This window comes from Limulus polyphemus, unplaced genomic scaffold (genome assembly GCF_000517525.1).
Source record: "Limulus polyphemus unplaced genomic scaffold, Limulus_polyphemus-2.1.2 Scaffold24, whole genome shotgun sequence".
In the NCBI taxonomy this organism is placed as follows: domain Eukaryota; kingdom Metazoa; phylum Arthropoda; class Merostomata; order Xiphosura; family Limulidae; genus Limulus; species Limulus polyphemus.
The window spans coordinates 205,058-226,485 of record NW_013665634.1 but is presented as its reverse complement, the minus strand read 5'-3'; the positions used below and the strand labels follow the sequence as shown (position 1 = coordinate 226,485).

The 21,428-nt window shown below is 34.9% G+C and overlaps 1 protein-coding gene across 1 annotated transcript in view; it reads right to left on the bottom strand.

Moving 5' to 3' along the window:
• The window catches only part of LOC106458888 (voltage-dependent L-type calcium channel subunit beta-2-like), a 71,087-nt gene extending 51,037 nt beyond the window's left edge, over positions 1–20,050 (bottom strand). Inside the window, exon 1 of the mRNA XM_013918451.2 lies at positions 19,969–20,050. Coding sequence (XP_013773905.1) covers positions 19,969–19,989 — 21 coding nt within the window. The 5' untranslated portion in view covers positions 19,990–20,050. The remainder of the gene's footprint in view (positions 1–19,968) is intronic.
• Positions 20,051–21,428: the final 1,378 nt, after the last annotated feature.

Below are 21,428 nucleotides of genomic sequence, written 5' to 3'. Positions count from 1 at the left end.
GCCCTCGTGTAGCTTTGCGCGAAATTCAAAACAAACAAACTTCTGCTATACATCCGTCACTCACATTTCATCAGGTTACCAAATATCCTCCCTAACTCCACACCACCCCCTCGATGGCTCAGCGGATAGTTATAGACTAATAACGCTAAAAACTGGTGTTTCGATACAAGTGGTGAGCACAGCAAAGATGTTTTGAAGTTAAGCACAAAGGTACACAATGGGCTATCTGTGCTCTGCCCACCACAGGTATCGAAACCCGGTTTCTAGTGTTGTAAGTCCGCTCTGCCACTGGGGGGGCCACAGCCCATTGTGTAGTTTTGTGCTTAACAAACAAATAAACCAGAAATTTAAGATCTTTAGAAAATTTGATGATAAATATTAATTCGAAAACGGTAAAAAAAGAATATGTGCACTGTTTACAATTATCTCGTTTAATTCCATATTAATTGTTTAACTGACAAGTAAACACATGTACAAACTAAACTTGCAACAAAAGTTAATACCTCGAATGTAAACAACGAGAAAACACCTTTTTAACTAAACCGTTCATTTGTATGTTTGCGGTAATGTTTGTAGACTTTTGTTTTGAGTTAATTTTATATCGTATATTTTTTATACTTTAGTATGCTTTTTTATGCTTTAGCTCCACGTGCAAGTTGCTACAAGTACAATAAGCATTGTTATTGTTATAAAAAAAATTAAATTGTATTTCCCTCGTTTGGGAGAATAGTTGAATAACTATTATAAATTTTCCCGTTTTCCTTGGTAAGTAAGGGTCATTTATTCTAACATTGTTACAACCAGAGAAATTAAATTGTATTTCCCTCGTTTGGGAGAATAGTTGAACAACTATTATAAATTTTCCCGTTTTCCTTGGTAAGTAAGGGTCATTTATTCTAACATTGTTACAACCAGAGAAATAGTTGAACAACTATTATAAATTTTCCCGTTTTCCTTGGTAAGTAAGGGTCATTTATTCTAACATTGTTACAACCAGAGAAATTTGTTTCAGATACTTGCGCAAGTATATTCAAAGGTTACCTGTGCTAGCCTCCTTTATTTTGGACAGTTAGAATATATGGAAAACAGCTATTCAACGGCATATATCCACTCCCAGTTCTTGGGCTACTGTAATCTAATAGTGAGATTTGGTCGTCACTCTTATAACAAATCCACAGCCTCAAAGTACAGGGCGCAATTTTGTGACAACATGACGCTAACCATGAACCGTAGCATCTATTGTCCAGCACCCTTTTCGAGTTAAGAATATATTAGTAACCCCACCATCGGTCAAACTTATAGGATGGAGCCTTTTGAAAGGTTTATGTTTTTATTAACCATACAGAGCGCCCATTTATATTTTTTGGGAAGGAGGATACAAATGACATTGGTTAAGAATATTAGTTTAATTAAATGGTTAATGAAGCACATAGTATTATTATTATTTTCTGCCTGCAAAGTTGGAGGAGCTTCTGACAGTAACTTAGTTGTAACGAAGCCTAGTGGGAATGCAGTACAACCCAGTGCTAATGCATTTAACCTGTATTTTCTCAGAAGGATCGATTTTCCTCAGTTGATGGGTGAAAAGGGTTTTAAATCACAGATATTCAAGCTAAAATTTCATCTAACATTTAACATAATAAGTAAACAACATACTTTGTTTTGTTTTAATAGCTTTATCTTGTTTTTAGACTTATTATTATATTTTGTGATGCCAACAAACTTTAATTGGCTATATATTCATTCAGCAGTTGTAACTAATGTAAGAAACTTTGCAAGACATGTGGTAATTATTTATCAATTAGAAAGTAAACTTTAATTACTTCCTCCATTTGAAACAGGGATGTGTGTAAAACTTTTTATCGCCATCTGCTTAATTTTCTCCTGAATTTAATTAGAAAATAGTAAAGTGGAGCCTCCAAATCTTTTAAACATGACGTTAGAAACCTTGATCTTGAATATTGGAGTTTTGATTCTAGAAAAGTCTAGATTACAAACCCTACTTTTTTATACAAAGCCGTACAGTTATTATAGCCAACAAAATTAGCAAGTAATCACCATTCATGTCTTTTCAAATCTCAGAGTCACTTTCGGTACACACATACAAATAGCTAGACTATGGTACTTTTGCCAACCAAATGTGTCAATGTCCGGCATCGGTTGATATTTATTTTCTGTTGAAAATATAAGGGCTCAGCCAACTATTTAGCCAGGGGCTTCCAAATCAGGGTTGTTGGCACCCCCTGGGGGTGCGAAATGAGTGTCCAGGTGGTGCGCGGAAGAGATCTATACAAGATACGTTTTTTTCCCCCAAATGTCGCCAAGAAGAAATGTCTAGTGCACACTTTTTAGGTGCGAGGGCTTCCTTAGGGGGTGCGAGGGCCACAAAAGGTTGGAAACCACTGTATTAAGTACAGAGGGTTTGTTATTCTCGTCTTTATAATTATTATATATATCCTGTACTTTTATTGTATTCATTGTGTTTGCATTCATAAGGGCGTGAGAAACATCTTCCACAACATCATCGTCATTTTCAATTTCTTCAAGTCCAATAAATTTAATTATAAGAACACTTTTTATTTTCTCTTAACGTCACGGTGACGTCAGTAAATGACACACAGACACTTAGCCTGAGCAGAACAGCCACACAACCGAAACCGACTGACCTATCTGTAATTGTTGTTGATGTCTTGAGAGTCGCTTAAGTTTCCGGAGGCTTAAGCCTTTACTCGTGATCTGGGATCCCGAGTATGATTCCTAGCCCACGGGAAACAAAACACATGCGCATTAAATGCCTACAAATCTTATCTTATCGATCGCTTGACAAGCGCTCGTATCACGCTTGTTTTCCCATGAAAGAGACAATTTGTACTTCGTAGCTATAACCGTCAATAAACACTGACTTATATGCTCCTTAGAAAATCGAGAAAATGATGAAAAAACTCCAGTTCACGAAACGTTCTCCACACTTCAAATTAACATGTCAGAAGCTGGGGATTCTGTGCTACTGCGGGGACATGCTTAATATCAAGATAGTCACTGGAGAAATTACTTATTGATTGTCAGTATTAAGGTAGCTGCGTCCTTAACTTGTAACATCTCAGTAGTATATGATTTGCATTTTTATTGTATTAGATATGGTATAGTAGCGACGTCTATAACAGATTGTCACTGGAGAAATTACGTATTGATTATCAGTATTTAAGTAGCTGCGTCTTTAACTTGTAACATCTCAGTAGCACATGATTTGCATTTTTATTGTATTAGATATGGTATGGTAGCGACATCTATTACAGAAATAGTCACTACTTTGCGTTTTAAAACACGATTTAACGATAAATTAATACTAGAGACAGTTAAGACTATATTGCGTGTGATATTGTTTTCGTTAGTTTGTTTTCTCAGTAAACAGATGACGAATAGTTTAGGTTTATATGTTTAAAGAAGACGCTCATCTACCTGTTCTCTGTCCACGCCAAGGATAGAGCTTCCAATTTTAATACTATAAGTTCACAAGGTTAATGGGTCCATCCTTGTACAAGGAAGTTACAATGTATAGAAAAACTGTTCTAAATTATTTTTAAAGTAAAAATTACTAAACCTAACTAACGTATAAACACCAGATGTGCATTAAGTTACAAATAACAATAATTTTTTTTTATGGGGCTGGATTTGTCAACCAGTTCATACACCAAATTTTCAAGTGTAGCCGTCCCTTGATAGTAAACACCAGCAGAAAGAAAGAATTCAACCAGAAACACCGCAAATGTTTCGAATGACCCGACAATAACTTGGCCACGCCCGGCCATTCTTGTTTTTAACAGTTGATCTCCCAATTCAGTTCTCGTCTAATAATCTCTAGTCTTTTAGTCTACACATAGAAAGTGATATTTTAATAAACTGTTATATTTTTATCATTTTAGCCCTTCCTCTGGTATACTGCAAATACATGAAAATATTAACATTTACGTGCTGCATAATTATACATCCTACTGTAACTGTTGTTATCACTATCAGAACTATACATCCTACTGTAACTGTTGTTATCACTGTCACAACTATACATCCTACTGTAACTGTTGTTATCACTATCACAACTATACATCCTACTGTAACTGTTGTTATCACTATCACAACTATACATCCTACTGTAACTGTTGTTATCACTATCACAACTATACATCCTACTGTAACTGTTTTTATCATAGGCACTGACTGAAACTGAGCACCTTGCTATAATCCACCAATTCGTATCACATGATTGTCTTATCATAGCTGTACAAGTTTACAAGTTTTTGTTTGTATAGATTCACGATGTTCCGTACTTCATTATATATTAGTAATAGCCTCGGTTGAAATTTCTTTATAAAATGAACTTAAGTTAACACCCAAGGTTCAAAATGTGCACACACATTTGTTTGTTTGGTTCTCGTGATCATTCGCTCTAATCTCGACCATTTATATATAACAAAAAGAGACCATCTTTTATTACCAGGTTTGAATAGCTGTAACTGTGAAAGCGTTATGGGGTAAGTTCAAAAACGTATTAACAAATACATTTATTAGACGTTATTAGACGATAAACTTTTTCTTAGACTTTTAGAAAATAGTGTAATTAAAGTTGGAATAGCTCTTACTCCATTGTTGGAATAACTTATCTTTAGGCAAATATTTTTTTCCTCAGTTTTCATTCTATTTTTTTCAAGTTCTGCCTAAACGGAACTACCATTTTTGAAAGGTTTGCCTAAACGGAACTACCACAACGTATGATGATTACAATCTTCCCTGGAACAACTGCTTTAACATCCACGATTGCGTGATCCGTTGAGGAGTTTGTTGATTCAGTTTATGTGTAATAACTGTTATTCAAAGATGTGTGCAACGTAATGTATGATATTATAAAACTCGTAAACTCGAAGAAAAAAGTTTCTTTTTTAAATATTTGGAAATACGCTTCCAAAATTGGAGTTAGTTTAAAATCCTGACATCAGGCTATCCTCAAATGACACACAGTAAGAAACTGCTTCATCCTCAATTTTTTGCACTCCTTTTCGAGTGTTTGGCACGAGGGGGGGAAACATAGCTGCTTCATGCTGTCTCACCCAAATTCCTTAACGACCCATCAAGCCGGAGGAAATAAGTCGAACGCAGTGGTCGTAAGATCGATTTCGGCAAAAATGGTTTGTTTTTGTGGAGTTCTGAGTATTACTGCTCATGCCCACCGATTACGTAAAAGAGATGCATTCAATCCATAACTTTAAGTTGTGTTGATTACTACAGGGAATAATGGGTTATATCTAGATTAAGATCATATTTACCTTGTTAATGAGGGAGTAGAACACAACTATGTCGCTATTAAACATGATAGGAAGTTTACGGTAAAACAAAAATGTGTTCGTTGACTTTCACACACACATATATACATATGTACATATATATGTGTATGTATATAGTACGTATAGATAGATAGACACAGATAAATATAGATAAATAAACTAATAATTTCAAATAAAGTATTACCACGAATCAGATCATAGAAGAAGCATTTGAATCAAACCTTGGCCCAATCAATATGCTACATGTTTTTTGTTAGGTTTGGTACGATAATATAATATTACCGGATAATAAAGGGGTCTCTTTTTGTAATATATAAATGATTGCGAGAACCGAACAAATAAATTTGTATGCACATTTCGAACCTTGGATGTTAATTTAAGTTCATTTTATAAGGACATTTCAACTGTGGCTATTACTAAATATATACGTTGACTTACACACTCATGTATATACATATGTGTATATATATATATAATAAATATAGATAGATAGATAGACACAGACAACTATAGATTAATAGATAGATAGATAGACACAGACAACTATAGATAAATAGATAGACAGACAGATAGTTAGATAGATAAATAGATACAGATAGCTAGATGGACACAGACAGATAGATATAGATAGATAAACTAATAATTTAAAATAAAGAATAACCATGAACCAGAACATGAAAGAATAGTTTGAATCAAACCTTGGGCTAATATGCTACTTGGTTATTTGGTATATAGCAACATGTAGATCATAAGGACCTAAATAATAAATTAGTGAGAAAAAAGCTTATCATGAAATACAATGATGTTGAACTCCTATTTGGATGTTAAATAGATGTACGTTGTTTTCATGAACTTCCCCTTACTACTTTACAGGTGGTATTAAGTGATAGCTTATAAATATATCAAACAAAACAGTATTTATGTAGGATAATATTAATTATAAAAAAAATTCGTATTAAAATAAATTAATAATTTGATGTTAATAAAAAGTGTAAATCTAATTCTGATGTGTAATGACTGAAATAAAAGTAATAAAAATTACTGTTCACGAAATTAATCTGGTTCACACCGATAATGTGTTGCTCATGTAATCGATGATATAAATAGCATCTTCGGTTACTTTTATATCTGTCGTATCCTAGCCGGCCTAGTGAGCTATGGTATTGAGCGAAAGCCCTCGTCTGTATTGGGTATATCAGATATAGTGTGGTTGATAAATTATATTTTTCTTTACTTTCACTCATAAGTTCTTACCATTATACACTTCTAAAAAAAGGCCTGCAAAATTTCATTCATCGACTTTGCCTACATTTGATTCTGAAGCCAATGTGGAATTTTCCAGAAATGTCAAGTTGATTTATTTTTATGTGTTTGCGAAATATCGCCTGCTGTTTGAGTTAAAGCAGAAATTTGGCCATTTTTTTCACCCAAGCGCTTGGGTGGATGTTTACATATTAGATAGGGGCATCCAATATTTACTTGGCTGGACTTGACCTAGTAATTAATTACCGTGTCAGGCTGCAGAGTGAAGAGTACAGGGCTCAAGACGAGATGCCACTTAACACGCTCTGAACATTCAGCTGTGGGTGCGTGATAAATGGGACAGTCAATTCCATTGTTAGGTTAAGAGATAATTATGGGGACAAGTTGCACTAGCAGGCTGCCTTTCCTCTAGGTCTTTAGCTGAAAATCAGAGACGGGTGTTTTTTGTTTTGTTTCTTCAAATAGTAAATTATAAATATGAATATTAAAATGTCAGTCAGTTAGTTTTGTCACTTCCCCTCTAGCGGTATTCGCTTGCACTAAAATAGTTAATGTGAAGCACGTGTTGTCATAACAACAAGAACATATATTAAGTAAACGAAAGACTCAATTCATTAAAACAACATTAGTCACATTGTTCGAAACAGCAGCTATCTGGCCATCATGGTTTGTTCCTGTTACATAATGTGAGCTAATATGTTTCTGTCACTTCAAAATAGAATAAAAACCCTATGAAATTTACTCTTAAAATAGCAATGTAATGCATACGGTCTTGGCCAAAATGTTTATATATTTTATAACAAATAAGATCATTATTATTAAGATGGAATACAAGTACACTTAGAGATGTCAAAGTGGGAAATGCGTGTTATATTAAACATCTACATATGTAATTTGTATAATAAGAGAGATTCTATGGACGTTATGAACGATTCATTAGAACAGCAAACACTTTTATCGAACACTTGTAGATGGATGTATAATTCGGAATTTACCCCATCATAACAAAACCTTACCAAAACATATATAATGACAAAATATAACATCAAATTATTATAAATAGCGTCTTATATCAGTCTATATTAAACATTCAGTAGTTGGTTGGTTTTCTTGTACTATAATTGCATCTGCAAGACAACATGACATGCTGTCGATGAGGTTATTGATGTAATCCACCATGATTTCATCCTAACTTGTCACTAGAAGGCACTGCAACGCAGCTACAGTAGCTGGTTTAGGGTCGTGATTGGCAATTGTCCGGCTCAGTTCTGCCCAACAGTTCTCAATGGGATTATAATCTGGATGCTTTGCCGACAATGACAATCTTGTAATGTACTCATGGTGGAAATAATCCACCATGAAATATCGTCTTCATGTGATGCCTGTAGGCAGCACCATTGGTGTTTCCCTGGAGGATATGAAGAGCAGTTTTCCACCATGATGAATAGCTGCCCAAACATGTACTGCGCCACCTCCTGTGTGTTCTCTGTGGGAAAGATAGTCTTTCCTCATTTGTTCTGCAGGCAAACAACGAACACAAGTCCTACCATCACCTTTAACAAGTCGGAAACAGGACTCATCTGAAAATATGACATGTTCCCAGTGTCCTAACTATAAATTAGCATGCTGTCTTGTCCAAATAACACGGTGACAGCGATGAATTCTGGTTAATATCGTTTTGCAGATAGCTCTTCTTGCAAAATAATATTGTTTGGTCAGTTTCCTATTCACTATTCTTCTGGATACCCTGGAATGAATGTGTTCATGTCATTCCTGTCGTAAGATGTTGCAAGACTTCTTTTGACCTTGACATGTTATCCTCATCAAAACACGTCATCTCGGGCAGTAGTTATTTTCGTGTCTACCTGTAGACTTTCCTGTTTCCTATAGTCCGATGACGTTTGAGAGCTATCGATACAGTACACTGGGGGTATCATACTGTTCTGGTAATGTCCGTTTGCTTCATACCATTTCTGGGCAGTCGAACAATTTGACGACCTATAACTTATGGCACATAACGAGGCGTGGCTCTACACCAAGTACAGAGAAATTGTCTGAACAAAGCGTCGATCTGTTTCGAAAAAATTATACCAAAAGCACACCCTTTTATACAAAACAGGTGTGTATGTGTGTTTTGACGAACAAATGATAAAACAACTTATACAGACCAGAATAACAACTCGTACGTGTTTGTTCGCTCATACGCTACCTTCTCTGTTACTACTAGGACATTTACTCAATAACTACTCCATTCATGTTAACAATAACGTCAATATAGAACAGTATGCAAACATTTTGGCCAAGACTGTATGTTCTCAACTGCATGAAACATGCATACATGTACAGAAAACAAACTGCCTGCGGATAGTTAATCCGAATTTCTTTTCTTCGTCACCGCAACTCCTACTTTCCGGTAAATGGGAACTCATTTATATTTGTACCAAAATCACAGGAAATTTCTTCTAAATGTTAATTACTTTCATTGCCTAAATGTTCAACTAACTTAAAAAATTGTAGGCAAAATTTAAGTTATTTAATAATGTCCCGATAACTAGGTTACAGCATCGTACGATAATAAACCCGTACTTGTTTTCTTATTTGGTAAACCAAAATTTTGTTATCAGAAGTCGTAGAACTTGTAAGGTTAAGCGGCCTAGCAGTAACCTAGTAGTCATAGTAACGAAGATGGTTAGCCATACATTATCGACCATGAGCAATCAATTTCAATTCGGTATTACAACCGTACTAAGTTACATCTCGTGCTATTGTGAAACTTTAATATTTTCCCCCTATTTTAAACGTTTTCCACATAATATATAAAAACTCTTTCGGATTAGGGTTAGAAAAGATGTTTTATATTTTGAGTCTTAAACATTACTATTTGAATAATATTCGAGGCAAAACGAAGCCCATGGAGCCAGAAAGGGGGGGGGGGCATTCTTAATCCTGCTGAATTTAGAAATTATTAGATTTCGCATTATTACTTGTTTAACTATGGTTCTGTGCAGTAAATACATTTATTATAACATTTTGTTTCAAGAAAGACTGTACAACTTGATATATAAAAGATGTATAGCAATCGTCTCCGAGCCAGAGTAATTTTCATCATAGACATCAAATATAGGTGTTAAAGGTAACCTTCATCAAGGACATCAAATATAGGTGTTAAAGGTAACTTTCATCAAAGACATCAAATATAGGTGCTATAGCTCAATTGTAGAACCTATAAATATCAGACCACTCCCACCTTAAGAAACATTTATGTTTGACTTGATTTGTTTAAATTAAACAGTGGATCATAAGAACGATCTTTCATTTCAGTTTATAAAATTGTAAAATACATTATTCGCTAAAGATGATACACTAATACAGTTCATTTCATATATTGTCTTATTACGAGAAAGTCTATTCTACTTAACGCAGATGTTATGCAAATCAGATTTTTTATGATGAACCACGTGATTTGAAATGCCTTTCATTGGTCATTCAGGCTACGTAATATATACTGCAGTCTTGTCTTATTTGCCACTTTGAAATGAATAACAAATATTAAAGTAATCCAATTTGTTTATGAACCGCTGTTAGACATCAAAAGAACTATTTAGATATTTAATTAATTTGGAGAAATGTGGGAGTCAACCACTCAGAACAGGCTGATTCGAACTTACTATTAGTGTCGTTAGCAAAATGTGCAACCATTTTCAAACCATTGATACAGTTGCTCGGACACCTTAACAAGGCAGACTATCATCTATGACACGAGCAAACGACCGTTATCTGTTGATTTTGGCTCCGGGACTGAATCTTCGTAGCCGAAAGTTGAAGTCATGTCAGTGCACAAATGGTTGATAACAAACTCCACAAAGTTGGCCTGTAACTCCACAAAGTTGGCCTGTAACCCACTAGCCCAACAAGGTGTATTCCGCTCAAAACAAAGTATAAAATAGCTCACTTGCAAAGGTATCGAAAATAATTTAGTAGAGCAGTTTTCATTCCCAGATATGTCACATATCACACTACATCCATTAACATCTATCTATTCATGCCCACGTTAAATGGACCTCATCCTACAACCCTTTGTGCTTCTATATGTCTGTGCAATTAGACCTGATGACGCCCACCCCTAATGAATAAAATAAATACATGATCAACAAATTACTGGCACATGTTTTGCAAGTACTTCAAATATAACTTGCCAAGCTATAATGAAAATGAAATATATTGGCTTTTACAAGTAAAATCATTACAAACTGAGCTGTGGACATAGAACTGCTCCACGAAGGTTATCTGGTATGTCGCCACTCGTAGTTTTGGAGTGTCTGCAACAAAACTATAGCTTAGTGATTTCAAAACTCAATAATATCAAAATACTGTTATACATCTTCATGGAAAGCGACCAGTATGTCTTGGCAAAGTTACTGCATACTTTATATGAGCCTCTAGCTGGGGTACTGAAGAATTTTTCCCCATATTCTAATGTAAGTATTCCCCATCTAACACAGTGTCTGGCATATTCTAACGTAAGTATGCCCCATCTAATATAGTGTGTCTGGCATATTCTAATGTAAACATTTCCCATCTAATACAGTGTACTTGGCATATTCTAATGTAAGCATTCCCCACCTAACACAGTGTCTGGCCTATTCCAATGTAAGTATGTCCCATCTAATATACATAGTGTGTCCGGCATGTTCCAATATAAACATTTCCCATCTAATCCAGTGTACTGTGTGTCTGGTATATTTCACGTAAAAATTTCCCATCTAATGCAGAGTGTTTGGCATATTTAACGTAAGAATCACATCAGCAGCTGAGCCCCTGAATTTCAACACCAGCCCCCCCCCCAACAGAGCAATAGATTAGAAGCCGCTCAAATTACTGATAAGTGAGAAAACAGCAGGTCCAGACGGTATTCCACCAGAAGCATTAAAGACAGACATCAAAATCACGACAGAGATGTTACATCAGTTTTAGGAAGGTTTGGGAACAAGAAAAGATGCTGACGGAGTGGAAGGAACGAAAATGCACGGAAAACTTATAGTGTGTGGCAACTGGTGAGTCATCATGCTGCTGTCAGTGCCCAGAAAGTTGCTGACCAGAGTGACCCTGGAGAGACTGGAGGCCGCCCTGGATGACAGATTCAGACATGAACAGGCAGGATTCCGAGCGGATAAATCATGCACAGATCAGATAGCCACGCTCAGATTAATCGTTGAGCAATCTAACGAATGACAGACACCACTCTACACCATCTTGTGGATTTAGAAAAGGCTTTCGACAGCATCAACAGAAAAGAAATCTGAAAACTGCTTCAACACTATGGCATCCGAGCAAAATTCGTGAACATCATCAGATAATTCTACGAGGAGTCAACGTATAATATTATACACAACAGAAAACTCTCAGAGCTCTTCACGGTTCAGACCAGTGTCAGGAAAGAATGCTTACTCTCAACAATGAACTTCCTGAGGAATGCTTACTCTCAACAATGAACTACCTGGAAATACATATATGCCAATATTCTGTTTGACCTTCTCATTATTTTACCAGTATATTTCGCAAGCAAAAACATTTCATTGGATAACATGCTCCTTTCCCAGGGGAGGGGGGGGGGCTCATCCATCCGAATAACTTTTTCAGTAAGAGCATATACTAGTATATTTCGCAAGCAAAAACATTTCATTGGATAACATGATCCTTCCCCTGGAGGGCTCATCCATCCGAATAACTTTTTCAGTAAGAGCATATACTAGTATATTTCGCAAGCAAAAACATTTCATTGGATAACATGATCCTTCCCCTGGAGGGCTCATCCATCCGAATAACTTTTTCAGTAAGAGTATGATAAATTCAACTGAATTATTACAGCCGTTTATAAACCCATTGTCCTTTAAGTATTTATATATATATAAAGATTTCAAATATACATATTATATGTAATGTTGCTAAATTAAAAGGACGAGTAATTTTCATGATACAACCCAATTAATTAGTAATTCTCATGATATAACCTAACTGATTAGTAATTCTCATGATACAAACCAATTAATTAGTAATTCTCATGATACAAACCAATTAATTAGTAATTCTCATGATACAACCCAATTGATTAGTAATTCGCATGATACAAACCAATTAATTAGTAATTCTCATGATACAACCCAACTGATTAGTAATTCTCATGATACAACTCAACTGATTAGTAATTCTCATGATACAACTCAACTGATTAGTAATTCTCGTGATACAACCCAATTGATTAGTAATTCTCATGATACAAACCAATTAATTAGTAATTCTCATGATACAACCCAATTGATTAGTAATTCTCATGATACAACCCAATTGATTAGTAATTCTCATGATACAACTCAACTGATTAGTAATTCTCATGATACAAACCAATTAATTAGTAATTCTCATGATACAACCCAATTAATTAGTAATTCTCATGATACAAACCAATTGATTAGTAATTCTCATAATACAACTCAACTGATTAGTAATTCTCATGATGCAATTCAACTGATTAGTAATTCTCGTGATACAACCCAATTGATTAGTAATTCTCATGATACAACCCAATTGATTAGTAATTCTCATGATACTACCCAATTGATTAGTAATTCTCATGATACAACCCAACTGATTAGTAATTCTCATGATATAGCCCAAATGATTTAAAATTTTCCTTTTCAAAATCCTATTGTGGCTAGAAAAAACACGTGATAGTGAACTGACGTATACATCTATTTAATTTAAATGAGATTACATTTTAAAAACTTGGTAAAATATAAAAGTATCTGGATGAATTAATTAACAAGAATAACTTAAATCTCGTGCAAAAGCTAGAAGAAAAACAAAAGAAGAGAAGTTGTCATTAGATGAGGTAAAAATAGAAACAAAAAAGAACATAAAGCTTGAAGGTAGCTCCAAGGTGCTCTGATGAGATACTGATTAGGATAGAACTAAAGAGACAAAGTATAGCAAGAAAATACGTACAAATGTGTTCATAAAAACATAAAATGTTTTCATAAAATATCAAGTTTGGAAAAAAAAATGTATTATTACAAGCTGTAAAATATAGATGAAGTAGATAAAATAATCATGACAACAAAACAAAGCAAAGCTTACTGCATATTTACAGGGTGTACGTAAAATGAAAACTATAAATTAAAAAAAGATCAATTATTGCTTTTGTGAAATCTACTGAAAATTAAGTAACTTGAAAAGCATTTTAGGTAATAGAAATCTGGAGAAAGTCAAACTTTACGTTTCTTTTCTTGATACAAGATACATTCATTATTGTAATAAAGGGTTAACTAAAAATCAGATCACGTGAAACTATTATCATTGCAACCTTTAAAACATATAAACTGTTTATTCCTTTTGTTTGTTTTATAGAATCTCTCATATAGCTACTAGAAAATTATCTGCGATAGCTGTCCCTAATTTTGAAGTCAATACAACCAACTACCACCTTTTGGACTACTCTTTACTAAAGAATAATGCTTTTGAACGTCACAGTTAAAAGGGCGATCATGTTAGGTGACGGGTTTTGATCTCATACCCAGTAGATTGTGAGTAGAGGGCCCTGACCAACAAGGCCATTCCAGGCCAGAAACTGTTGATTGTTTAGCTGTTATGAAATATAAAGTATATTCAATGTTCGATTTTTTGTGATACTTTATTTAAAACACTTTTGGTTCTTATAAGAAGTGATTCTTAGTCATTTTACAAGTAGCGACTAGAATCCGAGTTTCGATATCCGTGGTGAGCAGAGCACAGATGGCCTATCGTGCAACTTTGTGCTTAATTACAAACAAACAAACAAGTAGCGGTTTTCTGGGTGATGAAAAAAGTAATGCAAAATATTAAAAACGCAAGATGTTGGCAAAAGGACCTAAATTGTATTTTATATTTAATTTAGCTAAGAATTGGTCAACAAGAAAATAAATTATTACTAGAAGAAAAGATACTTTAGAAAATGATCCTTGAAAACCATGTACCATTTCAAAAATACTTAGGAATTAAATTGATATTTTAAACCTGAACGACATTTAATGTACATACGTGGGCTTCTAAAGGCCTGCAGGTGAGAGACTTATAGGGTTCGGGCATAGCAATCTCTAATTCTGAACTAATTACCAGAGTACAGCTAACCATTTAGAAGTACCCGCCATCATAATTATTGACTGTCACTTCTATATTGCACCCAAACCTTTCAATTTTCGATACATATCTTACACTGCTAAATTAGGGACGGCAAACGCAGATAGCCCTCGGGAAGCTTTGCGCGAAATTCATAACAAACCAAACCTTCAGTAAACCAAGGTCCGTGGTCCATGAGTGGAATATAAATTATGATTAAGAATTTAGCACATAGGATCACATACAAAAGTTGTAATGGTTTTCAAACCATTTTTGAGTCTCGTTTAAAAACCATTAAAACTTTTTATGCGATCCTATGTGCTAAGGTCTTAATCAAACCTTTTGCTATGATATTTGCAGACATTCCCAGAAGTTGTGGCTCAGTCATTACATATATATTATTATAAAAGGAAACATTATGTAGTATTGTAAAGTTCTGGTGACCTATTGAGGAGATATTTATAATACTATTTCGATGAACAATCCTAGTCATCCCTACGTAGGCAATGCTACTGCCTGCCTGACATAAGTCAATGTTTTCTCAGCGTATGCTAAAGGAAATAATTGCAAAGCCTTGATTCCATCCTGTTCTCTGTATATGTCAAGTATACTGTAACTGTGTTTGTAGGTGGAAAATATGCTCATAGATAATGTACGTTCTTCTTAAGAATTCGCCAACAAGCGGATTAGAAAGGCCTGATAACCTTCTTCAAGACCTTTTCCAATATTCCTGAATAAATTATAAATTTATTCCGCTTTATATTCTGGTTCAGTGTGTTATCATAGCCTCTTATTCCAAGGCTGCACTTTAGTGATGTCGAAATATTCAAATAATATTTCACAACACTGCACTTTGAAGTACAATATATGTATATTCATTAATAAAACGTAGAATTGAAAACAAATATGAAGAAGCCAGATCCATCATCCCATTCACCGCTTGTCATTGGGTTATACGGTTTCGGGGGAATTCCACCCTTCATCAGTAACCCTGGACAAGAGCAAATCGAAAAATCATGACTAGGCTTCTCACTGTGTATTATAGTCATGATGTTTTTAATTGTATTTTCATAATGAATCTCTAGGTATATATAATGAAATTGGACTTTTAAAAAGAAATCATCTTTAAAAACTATGGTAGTTTTTAAAGGTGATATTTCTCTAAAAGTCTATAATTTATTTCATCACCTTCGCATTTTTCTACTTAACTTAACGCGATTCCGTTACCTAGATCTAAAAGTATTGCATGATGGGAAATTCACTTTCTCGGTTTTGTTTTTTCTTTGTAAAGGGGGTCTGAATGATTGAACTCTGAGGTAAAATCGTATAATTTAGCCTAAAGCAAGAAAAAATGTAATGTGGAGAGTTACTGCCTTCGAGCCCCCCAGTGGCACAGCGGTATGTCTGCGGACTTACAACGCTAGAAACCGGGTTTCGATACCCGTGGTGGGCAGAGCACAGATAGCCCTTGTGTAGCTTTGTGCATAATTAAAAACATAACATAACATACTGCCTTTGAAATTAATTTATTGTTATTATTATTATCGTTTCTTTCTCAGAAAACGTGAGTTAGCCCAAAACGAAAGATGAAGATGAAACTGTATTATTTCTTGTGAGGCATTTTCAGTATTAGTATTCTTAACGACAGTATACGTTAAGAAATAAAGGCGTTTCAGTTAACAATATCGTATTGTTATCTTGAAATATTTTAATATGTTGTAGATGTATATAGCCGTTTGACTTGTTTTATTAAAGACAGGAATGACTTGTTATTCTAAGTATATGTTCTAATCTATACAAAATGTGCGAAAACAAAAGTATTGTAAAAACTAATTTTGTTCACAGCAGAGGAGCACCAAAAATAACAATAGTCTTATAGCCCCTTCACCGAACATGCTTGCCCTTTCAGCCATGGGGGCGTTAATGTGGCAATCAATCCACTCTTCGTTGGTAAAAGAGTGGTGTTATTGACTAGCTGCCTTCTTTCTGGGCTATTACTTCAAAATTTGAGACGAATAGCTCACATAGCCCTCGAGAAGCTTTGCGCGAAATGCAAAAAAATAAATAAGTAAATAAAATATGTTGTTTTTTTTTTTGCTGTCGCTATTATCTAGCCCCGATTTTAGCGTTTTAAGTCCGTAAACGTACCGCTGACCCACCGGGAGGCGTTCAGGATGTTAAAATTCACCTTGATCAGTAACTCTGAAATATATAACCGAAACATTTCGGGGCTTACTTTGAAATATAGCACATTATGCACAACTCCTACGAAACACATCAAATTGCCCAATTATAAATTTATTACAACTTAAAAAGGTTGTAAAACTTTAAATGTCTCGGCGGAATAACATTTACGTCATCGTCACCATAAGTCTCGAAACACGTAAAGTTACACTGCCTTTTGTTTTTAGTTGTAATAAAAGTATAATTGGGTAATTTCAAACGTTCTATACAATTTTTATAATAACGGAGCTTGTATTATTTTATTATTTTTTCGTCTTTTTACACACACACGGTAGATGCAAAAGAAAAAAGGGAACTGAGGATTTTTTAATAACATTTGTTAAATAGCTACGATTCCGACAATTTAACTGTGTGAGATTCTTATAAAAAAACGGTTTTTTAAAGTGAGGTAAATAAAATAAACCTTGCTGTTTCACTACTTAAATGCTACCAATTAGAAAGTTCTAGCATGATAAAAAACAAGCGCATTTCTGTTCTAATTGATTTCTATGTGTATGAGGAAAATTATGTTTATGCAGGATTTATTTCTAAGAAGAAATATAATTCGTTATTAAATCTGTCGGCTGTATTACGATAAGTTTCGAACCGAACGCAGTTATTACTTACAATATAGTGGAGGATTTTCATACCTTGAAAATGGTTTTGAAGCTCTTCATCAGGAATTTCTGGAGCACATTTGAGGATAAATATTTGTTTCGCTAAAGCAAATCTAAACGTCGTTCTTAGATCTTCAGCAATCCATAGACAATTAGTTATTGCCGGGTTAGGATAGCTCGCCAATGATAATAGATTAATTTGAGGAGTGTAAACCTTTTAACAAAGGAAAAATATATCTATAATGCTACACGTGCATACACAGTAGTTATTGTTTGTTTGTTTGTTTGTTTTGAATTTCGAGCTAAGCTACACGAGGGCTATCTGCGCTAGCCGTCCCTAATTTAGCAGTGTAAGACTAGAGGGAAGGCAGCTAGTCATCACCACCCACCGCCAACTCTTGGGCTACTCTTTTACCAACGAATAGTGGGATTGACCGTCACATTATAACGCCCGCACGGCTGAAAGGACGAGCATATTTGTGGTGACGAGGATTCGAACCCGCGACCCGCAGATTGCGAGTCGAGCGCCCTAACCACCTGGCCATGCCGGGCCTACAGTAGTTATACTTTGATCCGTATTACGTAAAACGGCCGACAAAAGCGTGAAACTTGTATTTCCAGCAAATTAATGAGTCTTATGTCTAGATATTTTCAATATGTACCTAAACATAAAGGTAGCAAAACACGTCCAATCAATCAGAAAAACCAGAATGCAAACGTGGATTTTCGCATTAACCATGTTTATCAACCAAAGTATTTCAATTACTTTAACTATTCTTGATTCGACATCCGGTATAATAATAACTTAAATACACATCAAAGTATTTTCAATTTACAAACTTTACAATTTGCGGGTCGTGGGATCGAAACCCTTCACCGAACATGCTTGCCCTTTCAGCCTTGGGGGCGTTATAATGTGCCGGTCAATCCTACTCTTCGTTGGTAAAAGAGCGGTGTGGTGTTGACTAGCTGTCTTCTTTCTGGGCTATTACTTCCAAATTTGGGACGAATAGCTCACATAGCCCTCGAGAAGCTTTGCGCAAAATGCAAAAATTAAATTACTTTGTTTTCTTGTTGTCCCTATTATTGATTCCTCTTTAATTATAACAGATATTTAGTCACAACTTCAAAGAACGTTTGCCGGTGATAAATTAACCTAATATGTACAAGAATTATTAAAACCAACCTATAGAAAGCAGAAAATGGCGTAGATACAATGACCAAGTGGTACCTAAACAGAGCGTAACACATTTGAGAAGATGAGTAGTATCCATTCAGCATTTTGTATTTGTTATTTATGGCAAAGCTAATGAAGCTATGTGCCACCGTTCATAATTTTCAACTGCCTCCCTACTACTTACCATTAACACGAAGGAATTGACTGTCACTCTTACAACGTACCAATAACTTAAACTAGAGGGAATATTTTGTGGTATCACACGGATTCGAATCCTACTCCAAATGAGCCCAATCCACGTCTTTCTTCCTTCAATAATTTGAACAATGAACGTCACAACTGCTGGTATTATTTGATAAGTAGATAAATAACATATTGGTTTTGTTCCAAATTAATTATACACAAATGTATTAACATTGCACATAAACAAGTATTACTACAATACTAATAATCAAAGTGGGATTTTCTTCATTTCGGTTCATATCCGACAGTGATTTGTGTTTTTAATTACTTTTGCAAACATTCTATTCAAAGCGACTCGATCACGTCTCACAGCTTAAGAGAGTACTGACATCTTCTATATACATTCGAATGCTAGACTGTTATTACAATGTAATTTATCTCTTCAATCTTTAAATGTGAATCTTTACTAAGGAAACATTTATCAGTAGCTCGTGTTGAACCTAGTTTACTAAGTTTCTAAGTCAGCTAATGTGATTCTCGTCAGCGGAGTCGTTAGGTACTTAAAAAACTCTGGGCTCGGGCCCATAGGCGTGGAAATTTTCGGCGTTTCAGTAGGATATCTATCATGGTTTTCTATTCCGATTTATCAAGACACCAACGGCGGATTCGGGGCACGGGCCCCATGTGCCAGTGCCCGTGCACCGCCTCTGCTTCTCTTATATCATTACGCACGAATCTCAGCGGAGATTCCCGTTGGGACAAATGTTGTCCAGTCAACATTTGTCCAGTGTAAAAATCAAGCTATTTTACTTTTAACAAACGCCATCTTAATTCTCACACGAAAAAGCCTACCTTGATAATTACGTTTGAAGCCTTCCTTGGATTTCTGTAAAATCGGTATGAAATTACCGTATCATTGGCAGTTTTTTACAATTTCAAACGTTTACAGCGAATTATAAAAAATACAAAAATATAGCAGAAGAGCAGATATGTAGGGAAACGACGAATGTATACTTACAGTTTTCTGTGTGAGTTTCATGGAATCTTAGCGACGGCTGTCCTAGCGACAAAGCTTACATTTATTCTTCTCTACAATGTAGCTGCTACATTCCCTGGTGAAGCTGAAGGTGATCTGGCAGAATTCAATCCACATTCCTCTCGGCTTGTCTAGCAGCCAATAAGAAATGGTGTTACAAAACGCGTTTCTAACAAATAAGCGTCTCGCTATCTTTTGCAACGATCAAGCACGTGAGTACAACGGTACAGGTGTGTGTATGTGTAGTCGACAACCTTGATCAAGTGTACTTTTATAGAACCGAGCAACAACATATGAATACACGGGTTTTTTTTCTATCCTGTGTATATAAGAACTCATCAACTATTCAACACACGTGCCAATGAAATATAAAGATCACATGATATATAACATCCCGAATATTTAATTTGTTAATAACTTCTAACGCAACTTTTCTAACTTCCCGAAGCTGGAATTTAGAAGGAAATAGATAAATGGGTCTTTAAAACGGTTTTACGTAGAAACGGTTTGGCAAGGTTTGTACGCTACTTTCGAGTAAAAAGCTTCGTACGATTCTAACACGAGATATTTACCACTAATCATCCAATGCCAGAATTGCCATTCGAATAATTTCACTTAAAAACCATAAAATGAACGAAGTGTTTAACACTGCTATCTTTATTTTATTCCGCATTCGAAACGGTTAACGCATTTTTAATGAAATCACCAGTTATTGACTTTCAGTTTGATTCTTAGCTATTTTTGTCACAAAATCACCTGAAAAACAAAAAAAAAGAGACGAAAAGTACAAAACTCTACTAATTTTTTCTTATTTGTTTGTTGATAATCGCAAAGCCGCGACGGGCTATCTGCGTCGTATCCACCCGCAGGTATCAAACCCGAATTTTAGCGATATGAGCCCTCAAATTTACCCGGGGGCTTTTCTCTCGTTACCAGGTGTTTTGAAAACTTATAATTTTTAACCAATTTAACACTCATGTTACTCAATGTAGGTCTGAAGACTGATTACTGGATTCTATCTTATCAATTTAACACTCTTAATAAGACTGCTATAGGGAAAACAACTCCTTATACAACGTAATTTATCGTTATGTTTGTCTTGATAACTTTTAAAGAAGTTATTTCCCCCTTATGATATGGCAATGTCACCTCCTAAGCTGGCAACAAAAACCGAAGTGATTTGTGTTTGCAGACGTTAAAGTGAAAAGGGTATCAAAAAATCATGTGTTTGCAGACGTTAAAGTAAAAAGGGTATCAAAAATAATGTGTTTGTAGACGTTAAAGTAAAAGGGGTATCAAAAATAATGTGTTTGTAGACGTTAAAGTAAAAAGAGTATCAAATATCAATGAATTTTAAATACCTAAATTATTCCAAATAATATATATATCTATATATATATATAGTTTACTTTTTAACCAAAATCGTGTATACAAAGTAGTTT